We start from the raw sequence: 13,719 nt of genomic DNA, 5'->3' as shown, positions 1-13,719 counted from the left end.
GCTAGTTTAAGAAGCAACGTTTTATGAACAACATAATCGAATGCTTTGGATAGATCACAAAAAACACCAATGGCATTCTGCGAACGTTCCCAGGCATCGTACACATGTTCTAGTAGATTCACTATAAGCATAATTAAAACATTTAAATAAGTTACAAAATAATGCAACCTAGTCGTAGTTGCATTATTTAATAAAATATCAACATTAAAATCACCGCATACTATTGCTCTTTTAGTGGACAATCGCTTAAGCATATCTTCCATTACATCCTCAAAAAGGCTACAATCACCTGAGGGTGGACGGTTTACACACACTATTATAAATCGCTCAAGCTCCACACAAGACAGTTCTACAGTGCGTTCAACAGAAAGACTAACTATGTCTTTCGCTTTATAGAAGTTACATTATTGTGTACAAAAATTAAGGACCCACCATGAATTGCAGTCTTTCTGAAGAACACACTCAAAGAAAATACATTTTTTTTTTCTGCAAGCATTTTGGGTATCATGCCCATAAGTAAACAGTTAGACGGCTTATATTTAATTACTTATAACTTAAAGTCTGATTTTGAAAAAAATATTTAAAAGTGAAAAGAAAGAACACACTTGTCGTTTTAAAGTTCCTTATGTTGACTGCTAGATGTGCTCCAGTAAGCCAATGCTCAGTAACCCACAGTAAGTGTACATTGAGTTTTTCCACATACAGTTCTATTTCTTATATCAATATCCGTCAGTGGCGATGTGATTTCTGCTATTAAACTCAAAACAAAAGAACCCGAACTAGTGCAAAAGCAGGTTCCTGACCTGCTGATGCGTAATGTAACGTAATGCGTACTGTGTCACTCGCGCAGGGCGACAAGGGCGACAAGGGCGAGCGCGGCTTCACGACGACGCTGAAGGGCGACGCCTTCCCCACCGGCATCATCGAGGGCCCCCCCGGCCCGCCCGGACCTCCCGGTAACCTGCCCCGGCATGCGAGTGTCGTAGCGAGGCCCCGCGGCCGTAACCGCACTAACGCCACGGCTTGATCACTGCCGCGGCGGTGAGCTTGTAGTTCGGCGCGGTGCACCACTGTAGCTGTAGCACAGTGCAACAACGCTCTGCAGGGCCTCATCTCTAACCTAAGCTAAGGCTGAGTTAATAAGTAGGGTGTCCTGTCCTTTTGGCAGGAGCCTCTTTGGAGAAGTGGAGAAATATTTTTAGTTTTGTCTATTTATGTCTGTGTTGTCTATTATGATCACTGAAAGAACATCGATCAGTAATGTTTCCATAAGCTTAATTTTACCCATAAATGCAATCCACTACAAACAAAGGCAAAAAGGTAGTTCAGTTTGTAGATTTAAAGTACAGTCGTATTAGCAGGTATTCCCGTTCAGACAAAATTCGTTTGAGTTGTTTCTGCAGTCGCGCTGCGTGTGCGTGTGCGTGTGTGCGTGTGCGCGTGTGCGTGTGCGCGTGTGCGTGTGCGTGTGCGCGTGTGGGCTGACGGCGATTTGTGTTGAAGGCGCGGAGGGCGCGCGCGGGGAGCGCGGCGCCAGCGGCACGCCCGGAGCGCCCGGCGAGCGCGGCGCGCGCGGCAAGCGTGGCAAGCGGGTACGACGCGCCCGGCCCGGCTCGGACCCGCCCGGCCCGGCCGGCCGCCGGCGAGATTGGTTGCAACCCGGACGTGCCCGCAGTGCTGGGACTCGCAAACTTTTTCTTGAACTTTAGCTTTTTTTTTATTTATAAGTGACCCTTTTTAAAGCGATATTTCGTTAACCGCAATTAAAATCTAAATGAAAAGTAATGAGTTCATTCGAGTCGCAACACTGCAGGTACGAGGTGGTTATAGTGAAACTTCCTTCTCTGCTGGTCTTCTCGAGGTCTCACGCCGCGCTTCTCTCGCCCTGTGCATTCGCGATCGAATATAAGTACCGATCACTCGCTTCGATTCACTGCGGCACAGGAAGCGTCGCGTCACGCCTGGAACTTGAAACATTCCTCGATCTATCGTTTCCTACCTACGATGCACTGTCTTCCGAATGTATTCGTCTTCTCGATGAAGCATCTTGAGTCTGTATCGATCTTGCAAGTGTCCTCGACTACATTGCCCTCTTCTCTCGGAGTCGCTTTCGGCAGTCGCATGCCCGCACGAGCTTGCATGTCGCACGCACGTCCCCGCACGCATGTCCCGCAGGCCAGCCGGCAGCGCGCGCGGAGCGGCAGCGGCGGGCCGGCGGCGGCCGCGCGGCCACGGCGCGACGCTGTTGACAGATAAGTAGTTCACTGCGTTCAATATGCGTTCGATGAGAACACTTGTACTGGTGGCAGTGGCATACATAAAGCCACTTTAAGGGGAGCTCGAGTTGGACATTACTTGACAAGGGAGTTGGTGGGTGTTAAAACTAATTTCGGAACCGCTGTTTTAATTCAATAATTTTTAGATTAAATAATAATATGCTTCGTCACACTTGAGAGGAGGAGAGTCTTACAAATTCGACCGGCTGCGACGAGGACTTGGGAGCAGAAAATCGTGCAAGTCGTATGACGAACACGGATGGCACCTGATATTACATACATTACCTTGTCAAAAACGTTCGACGTAAAATCTAAGCTGCATTATTCTTGCATTCTTTCAAAATGTGGGAGGTTCTAAAGTCGAACCTTATGTTATCTTTAATAAACGGTTATTTGTAGATTATGTTTTGATAAAGCCTTAATATAAAAATAAATATTTAAACAACATACAAACCTTAGGAGACCCTATTATTGCACTTTCAGGTGTCATGTTAATTTTAAATCGTATCACATATTATTTATGGCCGTGTGAGTAACGGAGCCGACTGTCGCATCGCAGGTGCGGCGGGCGCGGAGGGCGCGGCGGGCCCTCGCGGCCCCCCGGGGCTGGACGGTCGGCCCGGCGACGCGGGCGTCCCCGGCCCGCCCGGGAAACCGGTACGTCACTTCACACTTGCACTAAACGACCATTTTGATTGAAGCTTTTTTGTCTTACAAGTTCTAGTACTGGAAAGCTGTAGTTGTTGGGTGAGATTCAATAAGTATTTTATTATAATAATTATTTATTAACGAAAAGGATTATTGGCAACTAAGTTACGTCAGAGCTCTCTTTTGGAGTCTGTGACCTGCGCTCTCTGCGACGTGCTATGGGCTTAACCTCGTGAGGCCCAGCCCCCGTCATGGCCTCGCACGACAATTCGTCGAATTTCGTACGAAATTCTGAGTAAGCGTGTATTCTTATGTGGCTTCTTGTGTATTTAAGTATGGAAAGCGTAAAGCATGATTTTAAGGCCTCTTGCGTCGCAGGGCGAGATGGGTCCGAAGGGCGAGAAGGGCGACTACGGCGACATGGGCTCGCCGGGCATGCTGGGCGCGCCGGGGCTACCGGGCCCGCCGGGCTACCCGGGCCTCAAGGGTGACAAAGGCGACAAGGGCGACTCGGTGAGTGCGGGCTAGTCTCTTGCATTTGCATTTGCTTTTTAGCACGCGCCGCTACGCCGGAGCTCAGGGCTCGCCGGGGCTGCCAGGCCCGCCGAGCTGCCCGGGCCTCAATGGCGACAGCGCGACTCGGTGAGTGCGGGCTAGTCTCCTGCTCGTCGCAGGGGCAGCGGCGGGCTTGGCGAGCGTGGAGCGCCGTGATGACGAGTATTCAGCGCAGCGGCGTGCAGGTGTGAAGCTTTCGATCCCTCTCGTTCAAGAGGCCGGGGCCAGTCGTAAAACCGTCAGTAACAATGTATTTGTGGTTTGCTTTTCGATGCCGTGGCGGTTGGTGTGCGCTCTGTGCGGTGCGTGCGGTGCGTGCGGTGCGTGCGGCGCGATCAGCAGAAGTACCGGAAGCTGAGACGCAGGCAGGTAACTATCCACTCCTACACTGCACGTGCACGCTGCACAAACACTCGTGCGCATAAACAAACACACTTGTACACACATCTAAAACGCCTCCTTTCATACATATAAATGGCTTGTCCCATTATTGGTTTGTGCGCGCGTCACTAAACGGAACGGAACTACCATCAACTTTCATTAATAGAATTTATAATCAACTTTGATTTCTGTGGTAAGTTCCATCGAATTGGTTTGGGTGACTCTGATTTGACAATAAACTCGAGGGTAAAAGCGAGTTCAAACAAACGTACACTATTCAAAAGTTAGTTTTTGCGATATCTGCGAGCAAGCAGCATCGCTGGTGAGAACTGTTAATCTTTATGCCCACTGTTGAACTTGCAGGGAGACGGCACTGGCTACGAGCTATATGGGCACACGGAAATGGTGAGTTCACTTCATTTCACACTGTCTGACACACTTCACGCGAAAAATATTTTGGATAGGCCTTTCGAAAAAGAGTGAAACTTAGTATAAACTTTAATAGGTCAATGTACTGTGGCTGCCTCGCTTTAAATACTCGTACCAACACGCACAATAAATCACGTAATGGTTAGTATGCATGATTCTGACTTGTACTGCCTGCCGTACCAGCGGCAGTCGACAGGGACCCGAGTTATTTTGCTGATCATAAGCAAAAGCAAAATTATTTTGTATATATATAAATATATATTTTTTTATACTTAAATTGCTGCACCAACCCGTTCCTTCGTTTTTTTTTCCTAACGTCAAAGGTTGTCTGGAAGAGATCGCTTTAGTGATAAGACCGCCTTTGCACGCTCTATTTTATTTTTATTATTTTAAGTTTCTTCTGTATTTGTGTTTAATTTATATAAAATGTGTGTGTGCAATAAAGCCTTAAAACAAACAAACAAAAGCAAAGGGAATTCAACGAAACAAAAATTCAACGGATAGCTGTTTGGTGCGCTCAGTCTATGATATGTCCCAGCCCTCAATAGCAGGTAGTTTGCCCGAACCTTAGGATGTAGTTTAGCGCATTGACACAGCTCTGTGGAGCTTGCGTTGTTCTCTAAGGAAACTAATGTCGATGTCAGTAATGACTGCGTGTTGCTTACAAACGAGGCGATGTTGCTCCGAAACCGCGGCTGGGAGTTTTCCTTGGAGAATGACTGAGATGAGATGCCCGTGTCCGTGTGTGCGTGTCCGTTAACGCCCGTGTCGTGCGCAGATGATGGGCGCGCCGGGCGCCCCGGGCCCCGCCGGCCCGCCGGGCGTGGCGGGCCCGCCCGGCATCAAGGGCGACAAGGGCGAGCCCGGCCAGCGAGGAAAGGTCGTACGTATACTCCTACACGCACACGCACACATACATACCTTTGCACATCGACATGTTACTCAGGCCACGGCGACCGGCTGGACTCGGCACAGCACTGCGCCTACAATACAAATCTGCATTTTTTTAATAATGTTATCAAATAAATTTCAATTAAATGAGTTCGGCACGTTCACAAACCTTTGGGGTTTGGACAAGACTAATATTGTACAGACGAACTAAATAAACATAAGACGATGTTCCTTGATTATTAATGTTTAAAAACGAATCAATATTTTTATTTTTTACTAGCGTACCCAGCCAGCTTCGCCGGGCTAGATTTTGCTTTATTTTAATTAAACAATAAATTTACATCATAAAATTTTTAATTTAAGTCTCATAATATATTAAATCATTTATTTCTCTCCGTATTCAATCTGTTCTATTCTCTTCTCGAGCGGGTGATGATCATTATGTACACCCAACAATAGAATATCATCATAGTAAATAAAAGCTGTATTTGACAGTTTGACAGTTCAAAAATAGGAGTGCTCCCATCGTCACCAAACTTTACAGGATTACTCGCCAGGTCAATCCGGAGATTCTCTGAAAGTTTCATTAAAATCGGTCCAGCCGTTTTGGAGCCTATACGGAACATACCCACACACTTTCTCTTTTATATAAATAGATAGATGTAGATTTATTTACATTGCGCAATTATTTTCAATTTTTTTATCATAGGGCGAGCGGGGAGAAAAAGGAGACCCCGGCCCGATGGGACTACCGGTGAGTAGCGATCTCATTTATTGAAATGCCGAATAATATTGTTTGTGTCGCTTGTAAGTCTCGCAAATTATTTTTCCAAAGCTAAAAATATTTCTACCCTCATTTTCAACGTTTCGAGAAAATCTAAGTTTACTTAAAGAAAGTATTCGAACAAAATAATTTCGCACTCCACTTTACAAAAAAATGTTACGAAGCGATTGACAATGATGTCTCGGGGCTACGCTATCGAAAGTAACTGTAATACTATCCCTGTATATCAAAGCTGAAAATAGGTTTATTACATACAAAATATTTTTTTTAAATTGATATTTTATCCATGTAGGGGGTGTTTTATTAGCGACGTATTCTCGGACACTGCACTCGGACAAGTAGGGGTGTAGTTGATTGCCAGCTCTCATGTATTGTTGCAGGGGCCAGTAGGACTGCCGGGCGAGCCGGGCGACGGAGGGCCGCGGGTGAGTGCCGCGAACATGACTCACCGCACACAGCGCACACACACACATCGCACACACCGAACACACCGCACACAGCGCACGCACTCATCGGACCATTCTGGGAACGGCTCGGTTGCTAGTCATACATACCTCCGTATATCGCAACAAACGTACTCACAGATTTGTTGATAAAGCGAACGATCGTGCAGATCAAATTTCGTATTCCTGAGTTTTCTTTGCGGTGGAGGGTTTACCTTATCTCTGCCGGCAGCGGAGGGAAGAGCCCGAGGCTACTGACTATGTTGCTATTGAAATGGGGCCGTTCCTGCGCGTTCTGTCGGCGCGACACGCTAACCTGCCGCACTACTAACAGTAGCCGCATGCGCGTGGTAGTGGTACTAACCCGGGTGGTGTGGCGCAGGACAACCGCTGGCCGCCGGACTTCGCCTTCACGTAGTGAGCGCGCCGCGCGGGCACGCGACCCGCGAGCCGCGAGCCGCACGTCGCGGGCCGCCCGTCAGCGCGACAGTCGCGCCGGTCGCCGGCCGCGGCGTCTTCTGTAAAGTGTAAAATTTGTACGTAACTAGGCTAAGCGATTTCGCTCGTAAGACGTTACCAAATTTAGGTTAAGTGTTAAAGTCTGTATAAAATTGATATTTTCGTTATTTCAAGCGCTAGCTGTTGTATAAGCGTGCCGCAGCGGCGCACCGCACGATGCGAGCTCGCGCCGGCCGCGGTGCTTCGGCCGCGCGGTGTAATGATCTCGGTTTCCCGTTTCATAATTATTGTCTCGAATCATCGTGTCCGTTATATTATGTTACATCTTCGAATTTTCCATTCAGTATAGCATTCTATTTATGACTATCTGTCCTTTTATGTACTTCTTAGATATTAAGATGTAAAATGTATTCAACGACAGAGTGACTATTTTTAAATCGCCATAATATTGTATTATATTTGCAACGGTCTCGGCCGCCTATTGTTATGAACAGTCCCGGCGCGTTGTCTAGAGTAAGCCCAGCCCGCGCGCGGCGTGTGGAGGTCCCAGTGCTCCGTCCGCACTAGTAGCTGCTTCAATGTTGATTCGCTTCGACCGTCTCTGTGTATCGTCCCATTTCTCGTACTTTACTATGTATAATGATTGTCGTGTTTACATTACTGTCTGTCTCGAATGTACAAATTGTACCGGCCGGCGGGGACCGGCGGCGCCGCTCCTCCGCCGTCGGCATAGTATATAAATTAAGCTAAGTGTATGTATTATAAAAATAGTTAAGGATTTAGTTTTTTTATGAATCGAAAGTTGTCATTTGTACCATATTCACAAGAGCATAAAATTATTGTTGTTCACAAATTATTTTCAAGGAAAATAAATAAACATTGCATGCCGTGCATATTCCGTCTTTCCGTTCTTCCGCCGCCTCCTCCTGCGCTCGATCTGAATTATGTGAAATTGAAAAAACGCCATTTTTCTACGGAGGCTAAAGCTTCACTTGGCGACACTTCACTCGGCGACGTTCAGTTCGCGACCGTGCTCCGTCAGGAATGATGACTAACTTTGGCATATACGTGAGGCGTTTAATAAAAAGTGAAAATGAATTTTATTTTTCGATACAGGCTCTTTGTAGCGTGATACACTTGCAATGTCTTTTTTTTAAACTTGAAATTCGTTTATTAAAACTCTGCCTGCACGCCTTTACCATTCCTGTAATTTATTTATTTATTTGGTATCTATGACCCATCACTACGCACTACATTTTAACATAAATAGAATAATTAAAAACTAAACTAAATTTAAAAAAAAAACTTACATTCAATATTAATATGCAATATTAAAAAAAAAGTTACAAATTAAAATTTCTGCGTCCAGGCAGCCCTATGTGGAGTTTAATATACAACTTGTAAATTTGAAACCTTCACCCTTGAAAACAGATAAAAATACCTGGCTGCAAGGTCGGGGATGTCTGGAGGATGCTCAAGTAATTCGAAGCCAGGATCTCAATAGCAGCTAATTGAAAAATAGTTTTTTTTCATAAATATAATATCCTGGGACATTATCTTGATGGAAAAAAACTATTTTTACTAGTTTGCCACGCTTGGTCTTACGCATTTCGTTACGCAATTTTTAATTTGTTCTTTACACGAAAAGCTAGTGAAAGTATCCCCCCATGGTCGAAATATTTAATCATATATTCCCCTATGCTATCCCAGAGAAGACTCTCTTTAAATATTTCTGGGGTTGAAGATAATGGTCCGGGTCTGCAATAGGATCTTGTTGTAAATATTTCAAAGAAGCTTCACAAATGCTCAGCCGTATTTGTTTTGAGCGTCGGTAAGCATTCTGAGAACCCACCGCGCGGTAACTTATTTCATCCCTAAGCGTTCTTCTTAAATATTATGCGCTACTACCGGTCCAAATCTTACTTAGTATTACGCTAGAGCACTTGCCCTAAAGTATCGTGCAAATGTTGGTTAACTTTGGCCTTGAAAATTTTCAATGACAGATACTTAATGATCGCACGCAACTCAAATTTATCCATTTTCGACAACACGCTCCGACAAACTGCAAACAAAAGACTTCCATTTCGAAAAAACAAATGAATTGCACCTCATTCTCACTATTTATTGAACGCTCGCACCGGCGTTGACGGGCTCGCAGTGGTTCGAAGCATGACCGTCGGAAGCATGCTGACGACGCCAATTTCGCAATGCACCGGACAGTCCTGTGAGCGCGGCACGGCATGCTCTCTCGGAATGCCTCGTGTTCCGTCCGTCACGGACTCTACTTCAGCGAACATCGAGGTTTTTGCATGGACAACTCCGTCGTTGCATCCGTTGCATATAAGGCAAGCAAGTAAGTGTCGATATCACTTTCGTTTTATATAAACCAAAGAAATATCTGAATGCAGCCAGGGCATGGCTTGTTCCATACTGAAATGTGCGAGAAGACCTCTGACCGTGTGCTGCGTTGTTCGCAGGGCCCGCCCGGACTCGACGGGATGAAGGTGAGTACCCGCTGCCGTTATTGGAAGTATATAGTTTAACCCGGGTTTAAATATGTAACCAATTTTACGTTCCAAGAACAAACGTACAGACGAGACAAAGTTTTTAGGATCTATTTTAGGAACTGAGTTTGATACATTTTTTTGTAATCAAAGCAATTTTTTATTGAAATAAAATAATATTGCGTACGTATCTAAAACGTAATTTTCTTTCCCTTTTTTGTCACTATTCCCTGCACCTAACGTATAAGTATTTAATAACGTAGGAGTATTTAGTGAATTAGCTATTCTTTGATTGAGGTTTACTGCGCACTTATATTGACGACAGTTGCACATCGGCGCGTACTGAGCGCGTCTGTGTCGTGTCCGCAGGGCGCGCAGGGCGAGCCGGGCGCCAAGGGCGAGCGCGGGGACCCCGGCCTGCCCGTACGTACGCGCATCCGCATCGGCGCCCGCACCACATGAGTGAAGATGGCCGCCGCCGTCCACTGCTGGGGACAGGTTTCCTCTCGCATACGAGATGGGATTCAACGGCTCTCAGTCCTCGTTGCGGATTCGCAGTGTATCTGCCGACCAGTGTGACCAAATAATCTAGAGTTTGTGATCTACTAACTTTGAAAGATGAAACTTTGGATTATTTGGAAACGATTGTCACCATGTGTTAGTGACAGTCACCGGGACTGACGAGCTCTCAGTGACGTGGGGGCAGATGAAACCGTCAAAGACAGGTCCGTCTGCCGATAAATAATCGACTCTATCGATAATTTGCGCTGACAAGAGAACGCAACATCCCCGTGGACGCCGCCGGACGGTGCAAAACGGCCATCTTTATTCATAAATGTATGAGTGCCACTTGCGCGAGCTTACATTCTAAAACCGAAAGAAATGTCCCGCAATACTCGTCACTAACCCTGTTGCGCGTTTCAGGGCACCGACGGCATTCCGGGCCAGGAGGTAAGTGTTGCCGCCGCCGGCCGCGTGGCACGGGTTCCGCACACTAACGTTTCCTTTGCTCGCAGGGGCCGAAAGGCGACAAGGGCTACAAGGGCGAGGCCGTAAGTGTGCCCGCTCCCGCTACCGCTGCTCCCCACCGCTGACTAACCTTCTGCTCGCCGCCACATCCGCACGCACTAACCCCGTAGCCGCCACAGCACAAACCACTTCGTTCTCAACCACCTTGCTGAATGCGTGGACTGACGCTCCTGATAACGATACACCGTCCTGACACTGCACTACACTGGGTGCCGGTGCTCTACGGCATTGAAGTCACACAGATCTACTTTACGTATTAACTAAATGTTTCGATGCCTTAAACTGCAGCTCGAGGAGTGAATCGACTTCAATGCTAGAGAGTACCGAACCCGACAGACCACACACCAATGGTTCTCTGGGTATTCTTTTGACGCATGGACACTGCGAACTTACTCGCCTATTTAAAAGTCACATTGTTCTACGTTTCCGTGTTATGCGCTTGTCAAGAGTCTGGTGACAGCCTGCTACCATGTTGTAGCCAGACTTACAAGTGAGGTGAGTTTACTCACGCATTATAGCCAAAGAAAGCATCAAGATTTTTTTGCAAAAGCTCAACTCGGAGACCTTTAATATCACAGAGCTGGGCCCTGATTCTTATGTGTTATTGGCACTACAGCCACATCGGTGTCCGATTACAACAACCGTGGAATTCACACAAAATCAATGAGAGTGGTGTTACAATATTTCTTAGAATGAGGGCTCAGCTACCGACGCAACATTAAGCGTCGATCGTTATTCTTGGCGAAGTTTAGGTGCCAACCTGAAAGTCGCCAAGAGGCTTTTTCCAACAAACCTCTCGATATGCACAAAGACTCCGCGCGGCCGCTGTCCCGGCCGCGCCGAGTGCTCACGCGCACGTCGCCGCAGGGCCCGGCCGGCAAGCGCGGGCGCAAGGGCGACAAGGGCGACCGCGGCGAGCAGGGCGTGCCCGGCCTCGACGCGCCGTGCCCGCTGGGGCCCGACGGCCTGCCGCTGCCGGGCTGCGGCTGGCGACCCAGCAAGGTACGCCCGCTCCGTACACAGTAGATGTTGACGCTAACCGATTAACGTTCTAACTGCGAACTAACAATCTGTCGAGCGCCGCGCGGCGGGCCCCCGCGGCCCGGGCGAGTAGTGGGAAGTAGTGGTGCTGTGGCAGGAGGCGGCGCGGGACTCGCGCGGCGGCGCGGCGCGCGACGGCGAGCCGGACGACGCCGAGCCGGACGACGGCGAGGCGGAGGGCGAGCCGGACGCGCCCGACTACGACGCGCACGACGAGCTTGACGCGCCGCGCGACTACGACGACTACGCCGACAACGCGCGCCACGAGCCGCACCGCGACTGAGCCGCAGGTACCAGCGCGCGCGCACCGGGCACGAGGTGTAACCAGCCACTAACAGTTAACCGAGCATGCTTACCCAGCTGCCACTGCATCAGGCACGTAACGGGTGTGCCAGCGCCCTGTCCGCAGCGCCTGACGTACTAACTCTGTGCGCGGCATGCAGACAGGGCCAGTTTGAGGTTGAACGCAAACTGCCGCGAAAGCTCAAATCCGAATTAATAATTCGTTTGACGTCGCACGAGTGGACCGATCGGTCAGCGACACTTCGTCGTTTCGTTTTACAAAATAGTCGCAAAGGGTGCAGCTCTTGCGCCTCACGCAGCTCGTGCGGCCGTCGCGGCAGAGTGCGCTCGCCGCCGCACCCGCGCTCACCGCCCGCTCCGGCCGCAGGAGGCGATGCTGGCGTGGCTGCGGCGCCGCCTCGAGCCCGACGCCGACAACGCGCTGCATCCACACTAGCGCGGCGCCGACAGCGCGCCGACGCGCCCGACGCGCCCGACGCTGCGCCTATGCCACGCCGCGCCAATGTCGTTAAGCGGAGCACTCGGGAAAACCAGGAAGAATCGCGAGCTGCGACACCAACGCATCCCGGAGACTTGTCTGCGGCAGCGCCCGCTCACACCGGCCGGCAGCCACCCGCGCTCATCCTCCACTTTACAACTTGCAGCCAGTCCCGCCCAGTGGCGGCGACCACACGCGACGACGCGGCACGTTAGTGGCCGCCGACGTCAGTTATTAGTCAGAAGACAGTAAAGAGAAAACCACTGTCGCATAGATCAGCGTCCATTACTATGACTAGTCTCCGACCGACAGAGACCACCCCTGCGCCAGTTTTCAGTCCGACGGCCGAACTTTGCTCGCTGCGCCTGAATAGACACTACACACCCAAACACACACTCACACACACACACACACACACACACACACACACACACACACACACACGCGCGCACACACACACACACACTCACACTCGTGCTCGGCTGGCTGGTTCTGGTAGTACTTGACGGACTGGAGATGTGGTGCGCGTGGCTGCCCCGGCGTCACCACCCGAGCTAACCGATGCAATAAGACGCAGGGCACTGATGTGATGTCAGGGGGTATCCCATCAAACTCGATTCAGTTAAATACCTTTGCTTACTGAAAATATTTTCAGTGTTTCTAAACAAGATAATATTATTTTAATAAATGACAATTTGTTACATAACTAAAAAATTTGTAAATTCATTCATTCATTCATTTACTTGAAAATATGGTAGTATTTTAAAATACAAATAGATTAGCGATATCCCGCATCACGTCCGTGCACTGCGCCGGAGTCGAATAAAGCCGGTCGCCGGTCGCCGGTCGCCGGTCGCCGGTCGCCGGTCGCCGGTCGCCGGTCGCCGGTCGCCGGTCGCCGGTCGCCGGTCGCCGGTCGCCGGTCGCCGGTCGCCGGTCGCCGAGTCACACAAGTCACGAGATTGGTGATCCATGTAATGTAGTTGTTATAGTTGTAAATATAGGTACTTAGTTCATTTGAGAAATAAAGCTATCGAGTTAATTAGGATTTTAATTGGCTTTGATCGCATGTCCGCAATTATCAATCAAAAGGTCATTCGCATACGGCACAAAGCAGACTGCCGGCAGCTAAGCTACCCTAGTAAGGTAATTTGTTGGGCATACACCGACCAAAACGCGCTCGAGAAAAGCCGACTTTGTCCTTAGTTAGATAAGTATTATGTAAGTAGGTACTGCGGAACACAGGGAGTCATGACACTGGCGTCAATGTATTTTAACTTTAAAAATAGGTTTAAAATTGTCGCCGACAACATTATAAATAAAATAACGTGCTAGTAATGAACGTGTACCGCTCCCTACTCCCGAGTGTTGCAGGCGGCAGCCATTAACATCTTCATCGGATTCAAATCAAAACAGAGAGTTCGGTTCGGATTTCACGAGATATGACGTTAAAGGTTTGGTAGGTTTGGCGCTCATTGCCAATTGTCTGGCGCCGGAT

The 13,719-nt window shown here is 48.7% G+C and overlaps 1 protein-coding gene across 1 annotated transcript in view; it reads left to right on the top strand.

Moving 5' to 3' along the window:
- Window positions 1–12,675, top strand: part of LOC120626735 (collagen alpha chain CG42342) — a 293,204-nt gene extending 280,529 nt beyond the window's left edge. Inside the window, exons 8-22 of the mRNA XM_039894398.1 lie at window positions 851–956; window positions 2,836–2,933; window positions 3,303–3,437; window positions 3,819–3,848; window positions 4,224–4,265; window positions 5,068–5,172; window positions 5,890–5,934; window positions 6,345–6,389; window positions 9,344–9,370; window positions 9,740–9,793; window positions 10,295–10,321; window positions 10,387–10,422; window positions 11,267–11,401; window positions 11,538–11,730; window positions 12,111–12,675. Of these exons, the coding sequence (XP_039750332.1) occupies window positions 851–956; window positions 2,836–2,933; window positions 3,303–3,437; window positions 3,819–3,848; window positions 4,224–4,265; window positions 5,068–5,172; window positions 5,890–5,934; window positions 6,345–6,389; window positions 9,344–9,370; window positions 9,740–9,793; window positions 10,295–10,321; window positions 10,387–10,422; window positions 11,267–11,401; window positions 11,538–11,723 (1,071 nt within the window). The 3' untranslated portion in view covers window positions 11,724–11,730; window positions 12,111–12,675. The remainder of the gene's footprint in view (window positions 1–850; window positions 957–2,835; window positions 2,934–3,302; window positions 3,438–3,818; window positions 3,849–4,223; window positions 4,266–5,067; window positions 5,173–5,889; window positions 5,935–6,344; window positions 6,390–9,343; window positions 9,371–9,739; window positions 9,794–10,294; window positions 10,322–10,386; window positions 10,423–11,266; window positions 11,402–11,537; window positions 11,731–12,110) is intronic.
- Window positions 12,676–13,719: the final 1,044 nt, after the last annotated feature.

Source organism: Pararge aegeria, chromosome 10, assembly GCF_905163445.1.
Source record: "Pararge aegeria chromosome 10, ilParAegt1.1, whole genome shotgun sequence".
NCBI lineage: Eukaryota > Metazoa > Arthropoda > Insecta > Lepidoptera > Nymphalidae > Pararge > Pararge aegeria.
The sequence above is the reverse complement of the archived record's forward strand: the minus strand, read 5'-3'. Positions and strand labels throughout refer to the sequence as shown.